General features: G+C 35.5%; 1 protein-coding gene across 6 annotated transcripts in view; it reads left to right on the forward strand.

The window, feature by feature from the left end:
- The first annotated feature begins 66 nt into the window (after window positions 1-66).
- The window catches only part of LOC125670291 (uncharacterized), a 45,747-nt gene continuing 30,234 nt past the window's right edge, over window positions 67-15,579 (forward strand). Inside the window, exons 1-12 of one of the 6 annotated variants that reach the window (XM_056162283.1) lie at window positions 72-367; window positions 500-2,677; window positions 2,823-2,953; window positions 3,227-3,323; window positions 6,473-6,590; window positions 9,221-9,253; window positions 9,360-9,476; window positions 10,480-10,683; window positions 10,805-10,902; window positions 11,042-11,543; window positions 11,638-11,734; window positions 11,981-12,726. In XM_056162283.1, the coding sequence (XP_056018258.1) occupies window positions 3,306-3,323; window positions 6,473-6,590; window positions 9,221-9,253; window positions 9,360-9,476; window positions 10,480-10,683; window positions 10,805-10,902; window positions 11,042-11,543; window positions 11,638-11,734; window positions 11,981-12,386 (1,593 nt within the window). In that variant the 5' untranslated portion in view covers window positions 72-367; window positions 500-2,677; window positions 2,823-2,953; window positions 3,227-3,305 and the 3' untranslated portion in view covers window positions 12,387-12,726. The other 5 variants (XM_056162284.1, XM_056162286.1, XM_048905388.2 and 2 more) reach the window with 5 other exon arrangements.

The following is a 15,579-nucleotide window of genomic DNA, read 5'->3' on the forward strand; positions in this document are numbered from 1 at the left end:
GATGAAATACAGTAAGTAAGGAGAAGAGTAAAATTAGATCAAAAACAGCCATTACTCCACACAGACATAACAACAGGTCAAGGTAAAGTGAGAGAAAAATGCCTCGCACGATAATTAATACGGACTATTTGATATAAAATCAAATAATCTCGAGAGTTTTTGATTTGAAATAATATTTAAACATTATGTGAATTACAAGACATGAGAATGACTAAAAGCATGTATAATGGACTTTCGTAGTGTATATAGCGTATGTTGGACTTCGTATTTAGAGCAGGATATTTAAACTAATCGTTAACAAGGAAGGAAGGAACAAGAAAAATGAAATTATTCAGTTATCTTGTTTTTCTCATGGCAATAAAAAAAGGTATGAAAATATTATCAATAATTGTTACGAAAATTAACCTTTTGTAAGTATTTTAAAGTGTTTTGTACGTTTAGAATACAAATAAAGGTTTTTTCATCAATGGGAGTATCTAAATCAACATTTGTTTTCTAGGAAATCCAGACAAGTTAATGTCTAATGCTACAATGAACTGGATTGAGGCTCAAAGGTTTTGTCAAGATAAAGGAACGATATCAAGGAAGACAAAACTGGACTTAAATGAACGTCCAACCGCCAGTAAAACCGGCAAATACTGGACTCGAGTGTATACAAAGAGAAGTCGCTTGATTCACTCATATGGTTTGGTTATAATTCTATCAATTATAAGAAACGTTGGGTAACTGTCAGATCTGTAGAATAATGTTAATTCATACTGGTACCGGAATCTGAGAAAAAAGTCTATTGTATTGGATTTCCTGATTTGATGAATTAATCCATCCTTCCTCTTTGATATGGTTTTGTACTCTGTAGTCTATATATAATCAGGGGGAAACACTTTTTTTTACTCACGTGACGAAATAAGGAATGTTAAGACTAACGAAAAAGATGAGAGAGATGGACTTTTTAAACAATTAGTGGTATATATGGAAATTAATTCAATGAAGGAGTAAACGTCTATAAATTCGTTATGTTATGTTGTATAATCTAATTTCATATTAAGGAAGTTAGCTCCTAAGCTTTTGAGTATAACTGCGCAGGATGCTACAGCTAAGTATGCACTGGTTCAATACTGATACCATTGGTGCAAATATATTACACATCTATTGCTGAACCCTATCCAGTTGAAAAATTTTGTGTCAATTCAAATTTTGAAAGAGTTTGACAAGGACTATATTTTATGGCGGAAAGATTCACTAATCAAAACTTTCTAATTCTCCATGATATTACAGTTTTTTTTTCATCCAATGTATCGTCTATTTTTATACCCCTATACGTGTATTTCAGTTTTATAATTCATGATACAGGTAGTTGAGACTTGGAACTATTGAAATATTGGAATTTATTAACTTGGTTGATATATTTTTCCAAACAGAACACCGATTCTTAAAAAAGTTGTAATTAATTTACTCAAAATTTTGTATACAAATTCAGTATTTTCGCCAATAATTCAAAAATTTGATCTCCAACCCCCACTTTTTAGAGTTGCAATTTAAATTGGAAGATCAGACCTTGAAAATTGTGTAAAATTTTAGAAATTGACATTACTCCTAATATGTCCTTTTAAACTCTCAATTTTGATATCATGAAGTTTTTCGTATATCAAGTGCAAAAAGGTCATTATTTATATCCTTTACTAGCATTAATTTCTTATTTCATCTGTGCTGTTAGAGGACATGATTATGTATCTATCTTATGTAATGATTGATTTGTGTTGCTTATGTTGTGTTGACATTAACAGAAAAATCAAGTTTAATTGAATAAATTTTAAGTGCAAAAAGGTCATATTCAGAACACTATAGCTCAATAACAAGCGTTGCGACCCCAGTTTTTCTTTTTAATTTCGTAATTCTCCTTCAATGTAGAAATAAAAAATACATTTCCCAAACAATTGACATTACTCCAAAGTCAGGTGTGAACCTCTTTAACATGATAATTACGAATTGAATTTATGACAAAAATATGTCTATGGTCGTTAATGTACACGGTGGAATACTGTATAACAATGGGTACACCAGGAAACAAACTTCGTGAACTAAAAATAAAGCGAGGTCTTCCTTCCTTGATGGAACTAACAAATCTCTCACTTTATTTTAAAAGATATTCTCAGGAAAAAAGTTGATTATGTATATAAAGTTATTGTTGTGATCGTGCATCTAGTCTTGACTTACAGTAAAATCACACTACGTAAGCTTTCAAGTTCAGTTTCAACAGTCGGTTGGTAAACTGTAGATGAAGACCTTAGGATCTTAGAAAATGCTATGTTTTACATTTTGTACGAATTTGAAGTTTCATAAATAATTTTTTTATTTATGTTTTGTATGCTTCTTTATTTGTTTAACGTCCATTTAAGAATTTTCACTCATATCAAGACGTTACCAGCTGTAGGTAAAGCGACACAAATTCTGACCATGCATGATGCTCACGGTTGTAACAGTAAGAGTTCTGTATCATGTCAAAGCCAATCGCAACACGAGACCTCTGTCTAAACGTCTCGTTTGAAATACAACGACTATCACTTCTTAATGCCAAACGTTCGGCGAAGGAGTCGCCGCTGTCTATTTTTCCATCTTGGATTTGACGCGGTCAAGGTACGATGGGACCTCTAGCCCCCGCCCCGGTCACAATTAAAATGTAAGCTTATATTTATATAACTTTTACAAATCGTCTAAATAAGAAAGTCTATCTTCATTACAATAGCAAATTGACCCAAACTTTGTTTAGGTTTCTGTAGTTATGAATAAGAAATATCATCCAATACACCTAATGTATATTTTAGGATGTTTTCACGAAGAAGCGGTGAAAAATCTTACTAAGCTTAATCAAACAACGAAAGAAAAAATATCACCAGGCAAATGTCAAGATATTTGTCTGGGTGAAACAGTCGGATATGATACATTTGCAATAAAGGTAAGTACACAAACTATGTTATAGTTAAGAATGATTATCTTAACGCACCAGTTCCCATTATTACCGTCATTGTAAGGACCACCATGTGCTGAAAAATGCTAACTATATCATAGTAGTTATGTTGATTTATTTCAATACACGTTGATGGTAGAGAGAAGGAATGATACTGTTTACTCGAATGTTTACTGAGATCATATTTGATTTAGGTTTTTATCAATGTAGATGGATTGAAAAATGTATCATTATTGCTGTTTTATTGTTTTCATCGGGAAGAATATGCCTTTTTTCTGAAGCAACTTGTACTGAAATAAAAAGTGTTTTGACCATAGAAATCCATAGGTTACGTTTGGAGATGGGAAAGGGGAAAGGGGTAAGCAAAACTACTAGACTTGGATTGAATTCCGTATATCATAGCATTTGCATGTGTCCAGAGGTCCGTGTTTGCCCAACTCTTAATTTTGTATTTCTTACAGGAGTTATGAGATTGATCACTGTTCTTTATCTTCACTTTTTTCATTTGCATGAAAGAAAGGTGAAGATAACGAACAGTGATAAACTCCTAAAAGCAATACAAAATAGAGAGTTGGGCAAACACGGACCCCTGTATATACCAGATGTGGGATCAGGTGCCTAGGATGAGTAAGTATACCCTGTCGAACGGTCACACCCGCCGTGAGCCCTATAGCTTAATCAGGTAAACGGAGTAGTCCGTAGTCAAAATCAGGGTGTCAAGAACGGCCTAACAATCTGCATGAAACACGTCAGATAGCATTTCACCCAATAATAGGTTGTATTGGCAAACTAGATGGTTATAACGACCATATAATTTACGAAATGCTGATTTTAAACGAGACTGTTGAAACCCCTGCACCATCATCGTGTTTGTCAGTAGCCTGCTTCGATTTAATAACCTACCATACGCAGAACAAGCTCTTAATTAATATAATTTCTGGAAACCAGCAGTTTACCATCTTTGTCAAGGTACGAGTATATGAAAAGTGAAGATAACGAACAGTGATCAATCTCATAACTCCTAGAAGAAATAGAAAATACATAGTTGGGCAAACACAGACCCCTGGACACACCAGAGGTGGCATCAGGGGCATAGCTTCAGACAGCATGTGAACCAATGATAGGTTGTATTGACGAACTAGATCGTTATAACGACCATGGAATTTGCGAAATGCTGACTTCAATCGAGTTTGTTGAAACCCTTGTACCTTCAACTTGTGTGGCAGTAGCTTGGCTCGATTTAAAACCTAACCATACGCAGAAGAAGCTCTTGCGTATCGAATCAGTTGAGAGATATAAACACCATAGGCAGGTGATAATGGAATATTGCTACATAAATATGGGAAGTAGACGATGGAGAAGCTGAAATCATCCCGTTTGTCAGACAGTTGAGTTGTCAGTTTGCCGTTATTGTCTATTTTTTATAAAATATTTAAGTATGAAGCAGAAGTTGACGACTTTGTGGTGTCTTTTATTTCGAACTCACAGGGATATATCGAATCGACATATGAATGAAAGTTATTATTGATAGACAAAACGTCGTCGATATATCTAAATATATTATAAACCACTCTTTGCATAAAATCATTGCTAGCCGGGAGTCTACCTGATAAATGTATTCGATTGAGAAGGTGTATTACTGAATTTATGAACTTCTTTATATTTTAGCTATTCTATCATTAAGTAATTGCACTTAATAACGATACGCTGGTGAGGCAATCTTCATAGCTTACACAGTTAAGACTTGATGTAGCATAAATTTCCTCTGCGTTTTTATATCGATATCAAAATCATCCCATTTCTTTATGCGTGAAGTATAAACACATTTTTTAAATAACGATAATTTCACTTACATACTTCAGCTTTAGACACATTTAATATCCTAGTCAATGGGTCGAATGAATATGAGTTACCGTACCTATACTGGATTCCTAAACTTCATAAATACCCTCACAAAGATACATTACTGGATCCAGTAAATGTTCTACCAAAACGTTATCTTTGATCCTCACGAAAATATCAACAGCGGTGAAGGCGAAACTTCAAACGTACTGTGCTACTACTTCTGCCAGAAGTGGTGTAAATCAAATGTCGATTCTTAAGAACTTTTAGTAAATTTGAAATCACAAAACTGTTCTCAAATCAACAACATCAAAACGTATGACTTTTCAACACCATTCCTCACGATGAATTAAAGACTAGACTTTTTGACATCATATACAGCTGCTTCTTCAACAAAAAATGGAAAACGCAAATATTCCTATCTAGAGATTAGTCATCCAAAATTTACTTTGTTAAATGCCAATCTGATTCCACACACAAGTACTCTGAAGCTGAAGTAAAAATATGCTGGAGTTCCTCATTGCCAATATATTCGTGGTCAATATATTTGTGAGATTATGACCCCTGCGTCGAGGCCTCTGCTGGTGGACTGTTAGTCTCCGAGGGTCTCTACAGCCCAGTAGCTAAGTACTTCGTTACTAGCTTGAAAATACGGATGCATATTTAATTGCCGTGATAAAATTTAGAAGTTCATTTCAAAATTAGGGATTATTTCCCTCACGCATAGCTCTTATTCTCAGACGAATATGACTCCACTTTTTTGCAACACTGTTTTTCCCTATTATAGCTCTAAAAATTCATTGTTATTTCGGATTTCAAACATTTCGGTTGAGCATCACTGAAGAGACATTATTTGTCGAAATGTGCATCTGGTGCATCAAAATTGGTACCGTATAAGTTTTACATTGATCACTGTTGGTTATCTTCACCTTTCTTTGGTGATCCGCTCTTCCAACAGTCTGCTGGAATTCCCATGGACACGAATTATGCTCCTTTGTTAGCTGACTTATTTTTATATTCCTATGAAGCAGAATTTATTCAAAAACATCAACTGCAGAAGAAATTTATTTTTGTTGTGGCCTTAAGCTTCTCCATCATCAACTTCCCATATTTATGTAGCAATATTCCATAATCAGCTGCATTTGGTTTTTATATGTCTCAACTGATTCGATACACAAGATCTTGTTCTGCTTATGGTCAGTTTCTAAATCGAAGCAGGCTACTGACAAACACGATGATGGTGCAGGGGTTTGAACAGTCTCGTTTAAAATCAGTATTTCGCAAATTATATGGTCGTTATAACGATCTAGTTTGCCAATACAACCTATCATTGGGTGAAAGGCTGTCTGACGTGTTTCATACCGATTGTCAGGCCGTTCTTGGCACATTGATAAACAATGTCTAATTATCAGAAATATATTTTGATACTTACATGTACTACGGATAACCATATTTACCTGATCAAGGTATAGGGCTCATGGCGGGTGTGAATGGTCGACAGGGAATGCTTCCTCCTCCTAGGCACCTGATCCCACTTCTGATATATCCAGGGGTCCGTGTTTGCCCAACTCTGTATTTTGTATTGCTTATAGGAGTTATGAGATTGATCATTGTTCGTTATCTTTACCTTTCATACTTGAATATCATACTTGCCTATTTGTCCAGGAGAAGACGTGTGCATGTCTGTCTGAACCTCCGGCTTTTACCACTAAACGATTACCCGATGTTACAAAGAAGAGATTCTGTGATTATAAGCAATCCTTCTACGTTTACCGAACTGATGGTAAGCTAAATGACTTCATGCATATATTTTATCTTTAAATACTTTTATGTTCTGAAGTTAGAAATGTTGCTAAGGGGACACCAGGTGAATTGAAACTTTTTCTTTTTATATTATTGAAAACGGTTACATATTTTGATGGCAAAGCTTTAATCGATATGAAAAAGCTACGATGGCCGATAGCGGCCGTCAGTTTACATCAATGTTTTAAGTGTAGCGTGTACAATATTACATTGAAAATGTCCTGACAATTTACATGTATAAGTAAAGTCTTCGTGTCATTGCAAAATTCCATGTACACTTTACAACAAAACTATCAGTGTAAAACGTTCGTGAAAGCTTCATTTACATTCTACTTTTAAAAGTGGTATCAGATTTCAATATAGAATTTTTTTGTTTCATTCTCCCTTTTCTTCCCCTTTCTTGGTAATACTGATGAAATTACCTCTACTCAAATATCTTATAGCTGTAGATTTAGAGATGATATCTTCTTATCATTTAAAAAATCTCCAGCTCAAATAAGAAATTTGTTGATATTGGTAATTTTTGCCACAAGTTGCCGTGGTTCACCTATGATATATCTTACACTTCAATTACCTTCTTATACACTACCGTCTGCAAAGAGAACAAATTCTCTAAAGTGCACAAATATATGTCTGTTCCTGTATCAAACCTACCACCAAATTCCAGGAAAGGAAGAAATAGAGGTATATGGAATGTGAAATTAGTAACTATGTCAGTTAATAGATAAAATCTTCTTGGAAATGCGGAAAAACCACCTATAATCAAAGCCATGGATACCATTGTCCTCACTACCAAGTTCAACCGTTGTTTGAAAGGCTTGAAATTACTCCTCAGGTATTTGCATTACAACAAAATGAAATATGCAAGAAACTATTTACGACAGCTTTTATTGTCGCATACAGTAAACACATGTTTACTTCGGACACTTTACAAACAACATTTTGCTCAACCATTCTATACTTGAGTTATGACTGCAAGATGTCAACGATTTATCAGGAAACGGTGTACACGCTATGAGCAAAACGTGTGTAAACCTTTGCCCGCTATCAGCCATCATAGAAAGCAAAATAGATTTGCCAGAATACTTATAGTAATTATGATGGAGAAGCTGAGATCATCCCGTCTATCATAAAGTTGAGTTGTTAGTTTGCCGTTAATATCTTTTTTCAATAAAATATCTCAGTATGAAGCAGAAGTGGATTACTCTGTGGTGTCTTTTATTTCGAGTTCACAGGGATATATCGAATCAACAGATGAATGAAAATTATCATTAGTATCAAATCAATCAAGCAAAATATGGCCTGTAGAGTGTCTACAAGTTCAGTGTCACACACACACACACACACACACGCACGCACGCACGCACGCACGCGCGCGCGCGTGCGCACAACCGGTCCCTTTACTTTTATTTGCAATTAATTGCGAGGGGATTATGATCGAAGAAAGATTATTAAAGCTATATACATGTACCCATTAGGATAACGACGAATGTCCAATAATCATTCATATCTTTACAGTCTCATTTCCTACATCTTTTAATCATTGCAATTTAGGCCTATATTTATATCATATTTCATGGAGTTTCACTGATTTAATGTTTCAAACATAAACCAAGAACAAATCAAATACTAAAAGGCTGGAATATATTGATTAATAGAAATGACGTGATCAACATATTTGTTAAAATGAAATAAACTATTATATGTAAAAAAAAAAAAAAAAAAAAAAAAATTATATTTAACAACACCATCATTGAGAATAGACATTTTGTTTAGCATCACCAAAGTATCGAATCATTAATTATTTCTTGCAATGTTCTCCTTCATCTATTTCTTAAATGGATATACATGCATTTCCTCAACTCATCGTAATAATGAAGTTAGTCATGCCCTTTGAAAATGATAGTCATGAATTAAGCATTTCCAAACGGCCTGAAGATACATTGTAGGACCAATAGCAGATCAAAAAGATTTATTTCAGGGACGAAAATCTGGAAAATATCTGATATGTAGATTTCAAGGGCAAATGGTGCATATTTAAGAAAACTTTACTCTTTCTGTTAAGAAAAAGTCACATTGAATGAAAGATTGAATATTGTTTAACGTCCCTCTCGAGAATCTTTCACTCATATAGAAACGTTACCATTTCCAGTGAAAAGTGCGAAATTTAGGCCTATGCTCGGCGCTTACGGCCTTTGAACAGGGAGGGATTTTTATCGTGCCAAACCTGCTGTGACATTGTTACTCGGTTTATGCGGTCTCATCCGAAGGACTGCCCCATTTTGTCGTCTCTTACAACAAGCAAGGGGTACTGAGGACATATTATAACATGGGTCCCTACGGGATAAAAGTCATATTGATGTTTAATTTTTACATATCTACTTGTTTGCATTGTACATTCTCTCTCTCTCTCTCTCTCTCTCTCTCTCCGAATTACCTGTATGTAATTATTGTACTTAATCATTACACCGATGAGTCAATTGGCTCAAACGAATAAAGAGAATACAAAAGAATCTGACATAAAATCAGAATCTGGAAGTGCATATAATATTATTCTGTGGCATGTGAACCTACATAATTTGCGTTTCTTCCATATTCTGTTTATTTTAGACGGTGACTTCTATCAATCAAAGTCAGAACATCGTACGTATTTCATTTTTTAAAAATCGATTCCATCATTTCCATAATTCTGCTATTATGATATCTGCTATCATAGTATTTTTATGAAAGTATTTTGATCATAATGTAGGCATATCGAAAAACGATGAGGATGTATGTGTTCAACTTCTTTGTGACAAACACAATACAACCAGATTTAGTAGAGTTAGCTGTGAATCCATGGGACATGCACTCTGTACAAATAGAGGTAGTATAATTATGTTCATCTGTGATATATCATCTGTATTACATGTCGCAAAATTACGTCCGTTGCAATAGCTAAAACGTGCCAATCAAGAATTTCGTAAGATATATAACAAATGATTTCATTTTTGAAAATACATGAGGACATTAACTGCGACGCTTAACACCAGCACACTTCATAAAGGGTGTTAGCATTTTATATTTACAATATACTTTCATTTCTGTTGGAATTCCCAGCCATTAAAATATAAATGTAAAAATGTATCAAGATTCATACACACATTGTTCATACCTGCATTGCATTCATGAGGAAATATCTATCACATATTAGAATTGGTAAAGGTATCAAAGGCAAAAACGATGAAAATTAGATGTCTAGATATATCCCCAGCTTTAGGTGACGTGCAACAAACTTTAACCTATGCATACCACTTAAAAGGCATATCAGTGATATATTTATCATAGCTTCTCCTATCATGGCACGGGACCTTCGTTTTTAGGGCCATATTCAAAACACCGCAACTTTCACTTATAAAGCCGAACACTTCGCGAAGGAACAATCACCTCCAAAGTTAAACATTTGAAGATTATGCGGCTCTGGATCGCAAATCGTGAGCACCCTCAACATTACGGCACCGCGACCAGTGTTAGAATGATAAAAATATTTTCATTATTGGTGCCTGTCCTGTAAAGAAAATTTTAGTTTCACAATTGCAACACCCTAAATTTTCAAAGTTTTTTTTCTATAATTATATTCATTTTCAAAGATTACATTTCGCATTCTTTAAATGACATACACGTATTTGGAATGACAACATTGATTTTTCTTGCAATGTTCTTGGTATAATTACTTTTCAATTCTGTTTCTCGAGTGACATAACTATAGATATTCATTAGGAATAATTACATCTCTTCTTCCATACACTGTTCTTTGATAGGTAAAATTATATTGATTGGGAAAGACAATATCGTTTTTGCATTCGATGTTCTTATCCTTTCATTTGAAGTTATCAAAGGAAACTTGACATGGGAAGCCGCTTTTAAAAAGTGTGTGGAGGAATCAACTAACACTTCTGCTGAGACTCTGAAAGCTGACATCGATTTAAGCTCGAATCCATGGAATGTCTGTACCAGCAATAACATTTCAGTCAACCAAGCGGTGTGGCTTGGTATTCGAACTATCGAGTATGACGCTGAATATGAAAATGAAGGTGACAATGATCCTGTTTGAACGATACTTTGAATATTTATTTAGTTAAACTTTTGCATTTGAAACATTATTATCGATCATGCAATAGTACCAATTCAATAAAACTCTGGACTCATTTTCAGAGGAGTCTGATATAGAAGAGGCAACACGTTGTCAAAGTTGCAAAAATGATTGCAAATTTGAAAACTGCGGTGAATTTCGACTAGCTGCATGTGAACCTGTGAGTATCTAATTAAAAACGGGTAAATAAAATTCGAACAAGTTGTATTTCATTGTGTAATATGTCCTATATGACTCAAAAGAATCTTTAGATGCTCTTTAGTGATTATGTTCATTCCTTTTGTTTAATTTTATCGTAGAAGTTATTGAAACGTGTAACGGACAATACAAATGTTCCAGTCAGTGCAAACTACCAAAGCAAGATGTCAAATGTTCCAACAAAACCCCAAAGCACACCTAAGACAAAACCAACTCGTTCCAACGTTCCAACAAAACCCCAAAGCACACCTAAGACAAACCCAACTCGTTCCAACGTTCCAACAAAACCCCAAAGCACACCTAAGACAAAACCAACTCGTTCCAACGTTCCAACAAAACCCCAAAGCACACCTAAGACAAACCCAACTCGTTCCAACGTTCCAACAAAACCCCAAAGCACACCTAAGACAAAACCAACTCGTTCCAACGTTCCAACAAAACCCCAAAGCACACCTAAGACAAAACCAACTCACAAAAAGAATTCCCTGACCCCTAGTACTGACAGCCGTTATCGGTCTACAACTGAGGAGAGTAATTCGCCACGCACTGATCCACACTATACGTCTATAGCTACGGAAATCACTGAAGCCAATGCCTTCAAAGGTAAGATAAAAAAAACACACATGTCACGACTTAACCGTCGTGTTTAAGAAATGTTAAGGAGAAATTTCAATGATTTTCGTACATTTAATTGTAGATCTATTTGGAAATAAATATACAACGATCATTTACATTATATCAGCAGTGCTGGTAGCCATTGCGATAGTAATGTGTTCATCATGCATTTACTTCAGGTATGGATCTCTTCACTTTTCGTCTTTTTGCTTGCTTTTTTGATTTATTGCAACCGTATCTAATTTTGAATAAAATTTGGAAGTTTTCTATCTATAGATTGTATCGACCATTTGCATGTGAGGGGTATAGGCGGGTATTGTTGCAGATTTTTTAAAACTGGTGTAAAATTGTTCGGTTTGAAGTTTATCTATTTTCACATTAATATGAATACTACAGAGATATTTCATACTATATATTTCAATAAGGAAGAAACGCCAGGGAAAAGAAACTATGGGAGGGAATGCAGATCCATCCAACACGTGTCACGCAAACCTTGTGGCTAAAACTGACATTTATGAACTTGCTGATAACTCGAAAATGATCCCGTTGTATTCTGTGGCTGAAAGCATCAACACGGGCAAAGCTGATGTCGGAAGAAGAATTTTGGAACAGGAGGACGGAGTAGAAACGACTGAAATAAAATTAACTGTCAGAGACGACATATATAATCATCTTGGGGAGGTCGCTACGTCCGATCATCAATCAGAAAACATTTATGATCATTCCACGCAGCGAGATGTTGACAGAGATGAATCTCTCTATGACGTCACAAAGAAAGAAACCAACATACAGGTCATCCCTGACCCGACATACGGTCATATTTCCCCGTGAAACATGACGAAATTGTGAGAAATAACATGTTAGTTCATAAGGACAATTTCACTAACGTGCTGGAGGCCGGAATCCGTAGTCTTTAATATCTTCTCCATACAGTGTTGTTTATTAGATGTGTTTGACTACGGTGACAGGGGACAGGTTTTTGGGCTCTGAAAGACATGGGTGGATAATAGTTTGCACCAATCTATATACTAGGAATCATGAAAAGAACTTGTGTCTGACATTAAATTGCAGCATTTGCACAACCAGATTTAAGTTTTCATGCAAATAGCATATCATTTGTTGTAGAGAACAGATCGAGCTAAAATGAATTAAAACGATAAATGCAATTTCATTGAACATATATAACTTGTGGGAAAAAGAAATTTGATCCCTTATTCCAACCAACATGGAATTCTATACCTTTATAAAGACAACGTTTATTTGTAACATCATTCCTCTGCATATCAAGCATATATTGATTTACAGGTAGAACACACATCAACGCGGACTGGTTGTTACAAATCATAATTATCCAAGATTTCTTGAAAGGGTTCATTTCTTTCTAAAATTCAGTCACTGCATGCCAGTGTTGTAAGATCATACATTTAAGAGTTTTATACGTATGTAATTGTAGACGCTTTACTTCCGAGACTAGCCCCGGGTAACTGTTGTATGACATCACTAAATGTCGCTTCAACTCCAGGACCAGCCCGGAGACACAGTTGTAGAACTGGTGGTAGATTCTCGTGCTCGTTCTGCCCGCTCAAACGTCCGAAGATCAGAGTTAGAAAAAAGAAGTTTCACATAACTACCATGGTAACTAAAGTAACAAATTAAAAATCAATGTATGCACCCAGGGGTGCATGAGCCGAGTTGCATGGGATACATTGTAAAGTCAAGAATGATGTGGCATATTTGTAATTGTGAAGAACTAATTTCAGTTTTAAACTTTTCGAGTTACCGTCCAGGAACCATATTTGTCTGAAGTTTTCAATCTATTTTCGGTCACTTGGACCTTGACCTTTAACAATATATTCAAGTTTCATTTGATTCAAATTAAAAAATTTCGAGTTATCCTCCGGAAACCAATTTTTTTTTTGAATTTTAAATCTATTTTCGGTCACTATGACATTGCCCTTTGACCTTTTTTCTCCAAAATCAATAGGGGTCATCCTTACATGGTACATAACAATATCTTTAAGTATCGTTTGATTCGGATTCAAACTTTCTGAGTTATCATCCGGAAACCAAATATTTCTGAAATTTTCATTCTATATTCGGTCACTGTGACCTTGACCTTTGACCTTTGTTCTCCAAAATCAATAAGGGTCTTCCTTACCTAGTACCCAACAATATATCAAAGTTTCATTTGATTCAGATTTAAACTTTCTGAGTTATCATTCGGAAAGAAAAATTTTCTGAAATTTTCATTCTATATTCGGTCACTGTGACCTTGACCTTTGATCTATTTTCTCCAAAATCAATAGGGATCTTCCTTCCCTGGTACCCAACAATATATCAAAGTTTCATTTGATTAGATTGTAAACTTTTTGAGTTATCACCACCCGTCCGCCCGCATCACCAAACCAATAGCCGAGTTCAACTTCGTTGCAACTCGGCTAATGGACTTTTGCGAGAAGGGCTGACTTTTACAATTTACGGCTGACTTTGACACATGCTTAATATACGGAAACCTTTTCGTGACAAATTTGTACATACATGAATAAGCGATGAACTGAGGCAATGTACAGAAATGTTAGTTGTCCATAGAGTATCGGGTTGTTCCGGTTCCTTTCCATGCTCGTACTATTTCTCGCAGGCATTTTGGAACCAGTAGACGATATTTGACGGTTGATTATAGCTGATAAATGGACTTTATTTCCAGTTCACAATGACGATGCGAGTAAGGACCTTGACATAGTTGCATCTAAATGGTAGGGGTCTAATTATCATATTAAATCGAACTTTTCGCCGAAATTTTCAAACGATGCAGCTGGCAAAACAGAAAACCAAGATGGCGACGTGATATACCTTGTGAATATTATGTTTACAGGAAGACAATTTTTTAAATTATAAATATTTAATTAAAACGTCGCGTGTCTGTGCTATTTCTGTTACAGTAAAGTCTATGTGACCTAATATCCCCATATATTCCTCCTGTACCCCCGCTCCCATGGGGATCAGGGTTTCAATAGGTCCTCAGTACCCCTTGCTTGTCGTAGAAGGCGATTAAATAGGGCGGTCCTTTGGATGAGACCGCAAAAACCGAGGTCCCATGTCGCAGCAGGTGTGGCACGAGAAATATCCGTCCCTGCTCAAAGGCCATAAGCGCCGAGCATAGGCCTAAATTTCGCAGCCCTTCACCGGCAATGGTGACGTTTTCTCTCGAGGGACGTAAAACAATATTCAATCAATCAATCCTGCACTCCCGGAGCCTTAAACGAAAGGCAACCCAAAATATTTTTACATGATAAATGATAGGATTAATCATATGATAAAGATTTGTTATACAATTCTGTTGATATATGGCCTAGATAAGCTTCAGGACTAATTTGAAAACGTCAAAAATTGAAATTCCCGCAATCTAAAGAGGCTGCCATGATGTGTAATTATTTTGTATTCAAGACCACAAAAATCAATAAGTTTGACGTCACACCGTCTGTTCCGGTTTTGATGAGATTCTAAGATCATCCACAGGTGATTAGGTTCAGGACTCCCCCCCCCCCCCCCCCCCCCACCCCTCTCCGAATAAGCTACCTGAGTTGATTTAATTATTTTTTTGTTGAAAATATTTCTAATGCATATCGACAACGTCTTGCAGACCCATAAAGTCCAAAATAATTCAAAATAAGCCCCCCCCCCCTTTTCTTTAAAAAATACCCTCACTGGTTATTATAACAGAACTTATAATAACCAGTGAGGGTATTTTTTGAAAGGGTTTCTTTTAAATTACATGTATTTTGGACTTTATGGGTATGCAAGACGTTGTTGACATGCATTAGAAATATTTCCAACAAAAAATTAATTAAATCAACTCATGTAGCTTATTCGGAGGGGGGGGGGGGGGGGGTCCTGAACCCAAGAACCTGTGAGATCATCAAAGATGTGCATGTGGTAGATCTTACGAATAAATAGGATGATGCCTTCCTGGCAAGCAATTAATTACACTAATGCGAAAGGTAGATGTGGAAAAAAAGGTTTTTTT

This window comes from Ostrea edulis, chromosome 4 (assembly GCF_947568905.1).
Source record: "Ostrea edulis chromosome 4, xbOstEdul1.1, whole genome shotgun sequence".
Taxonomy (NCBI): domain Eukaryota; kingdom Metazoa; phylum Mollusca; class Bivalvia; order Ostreida; family Ostreidae; genus Ostrea; species Ostrea edulis.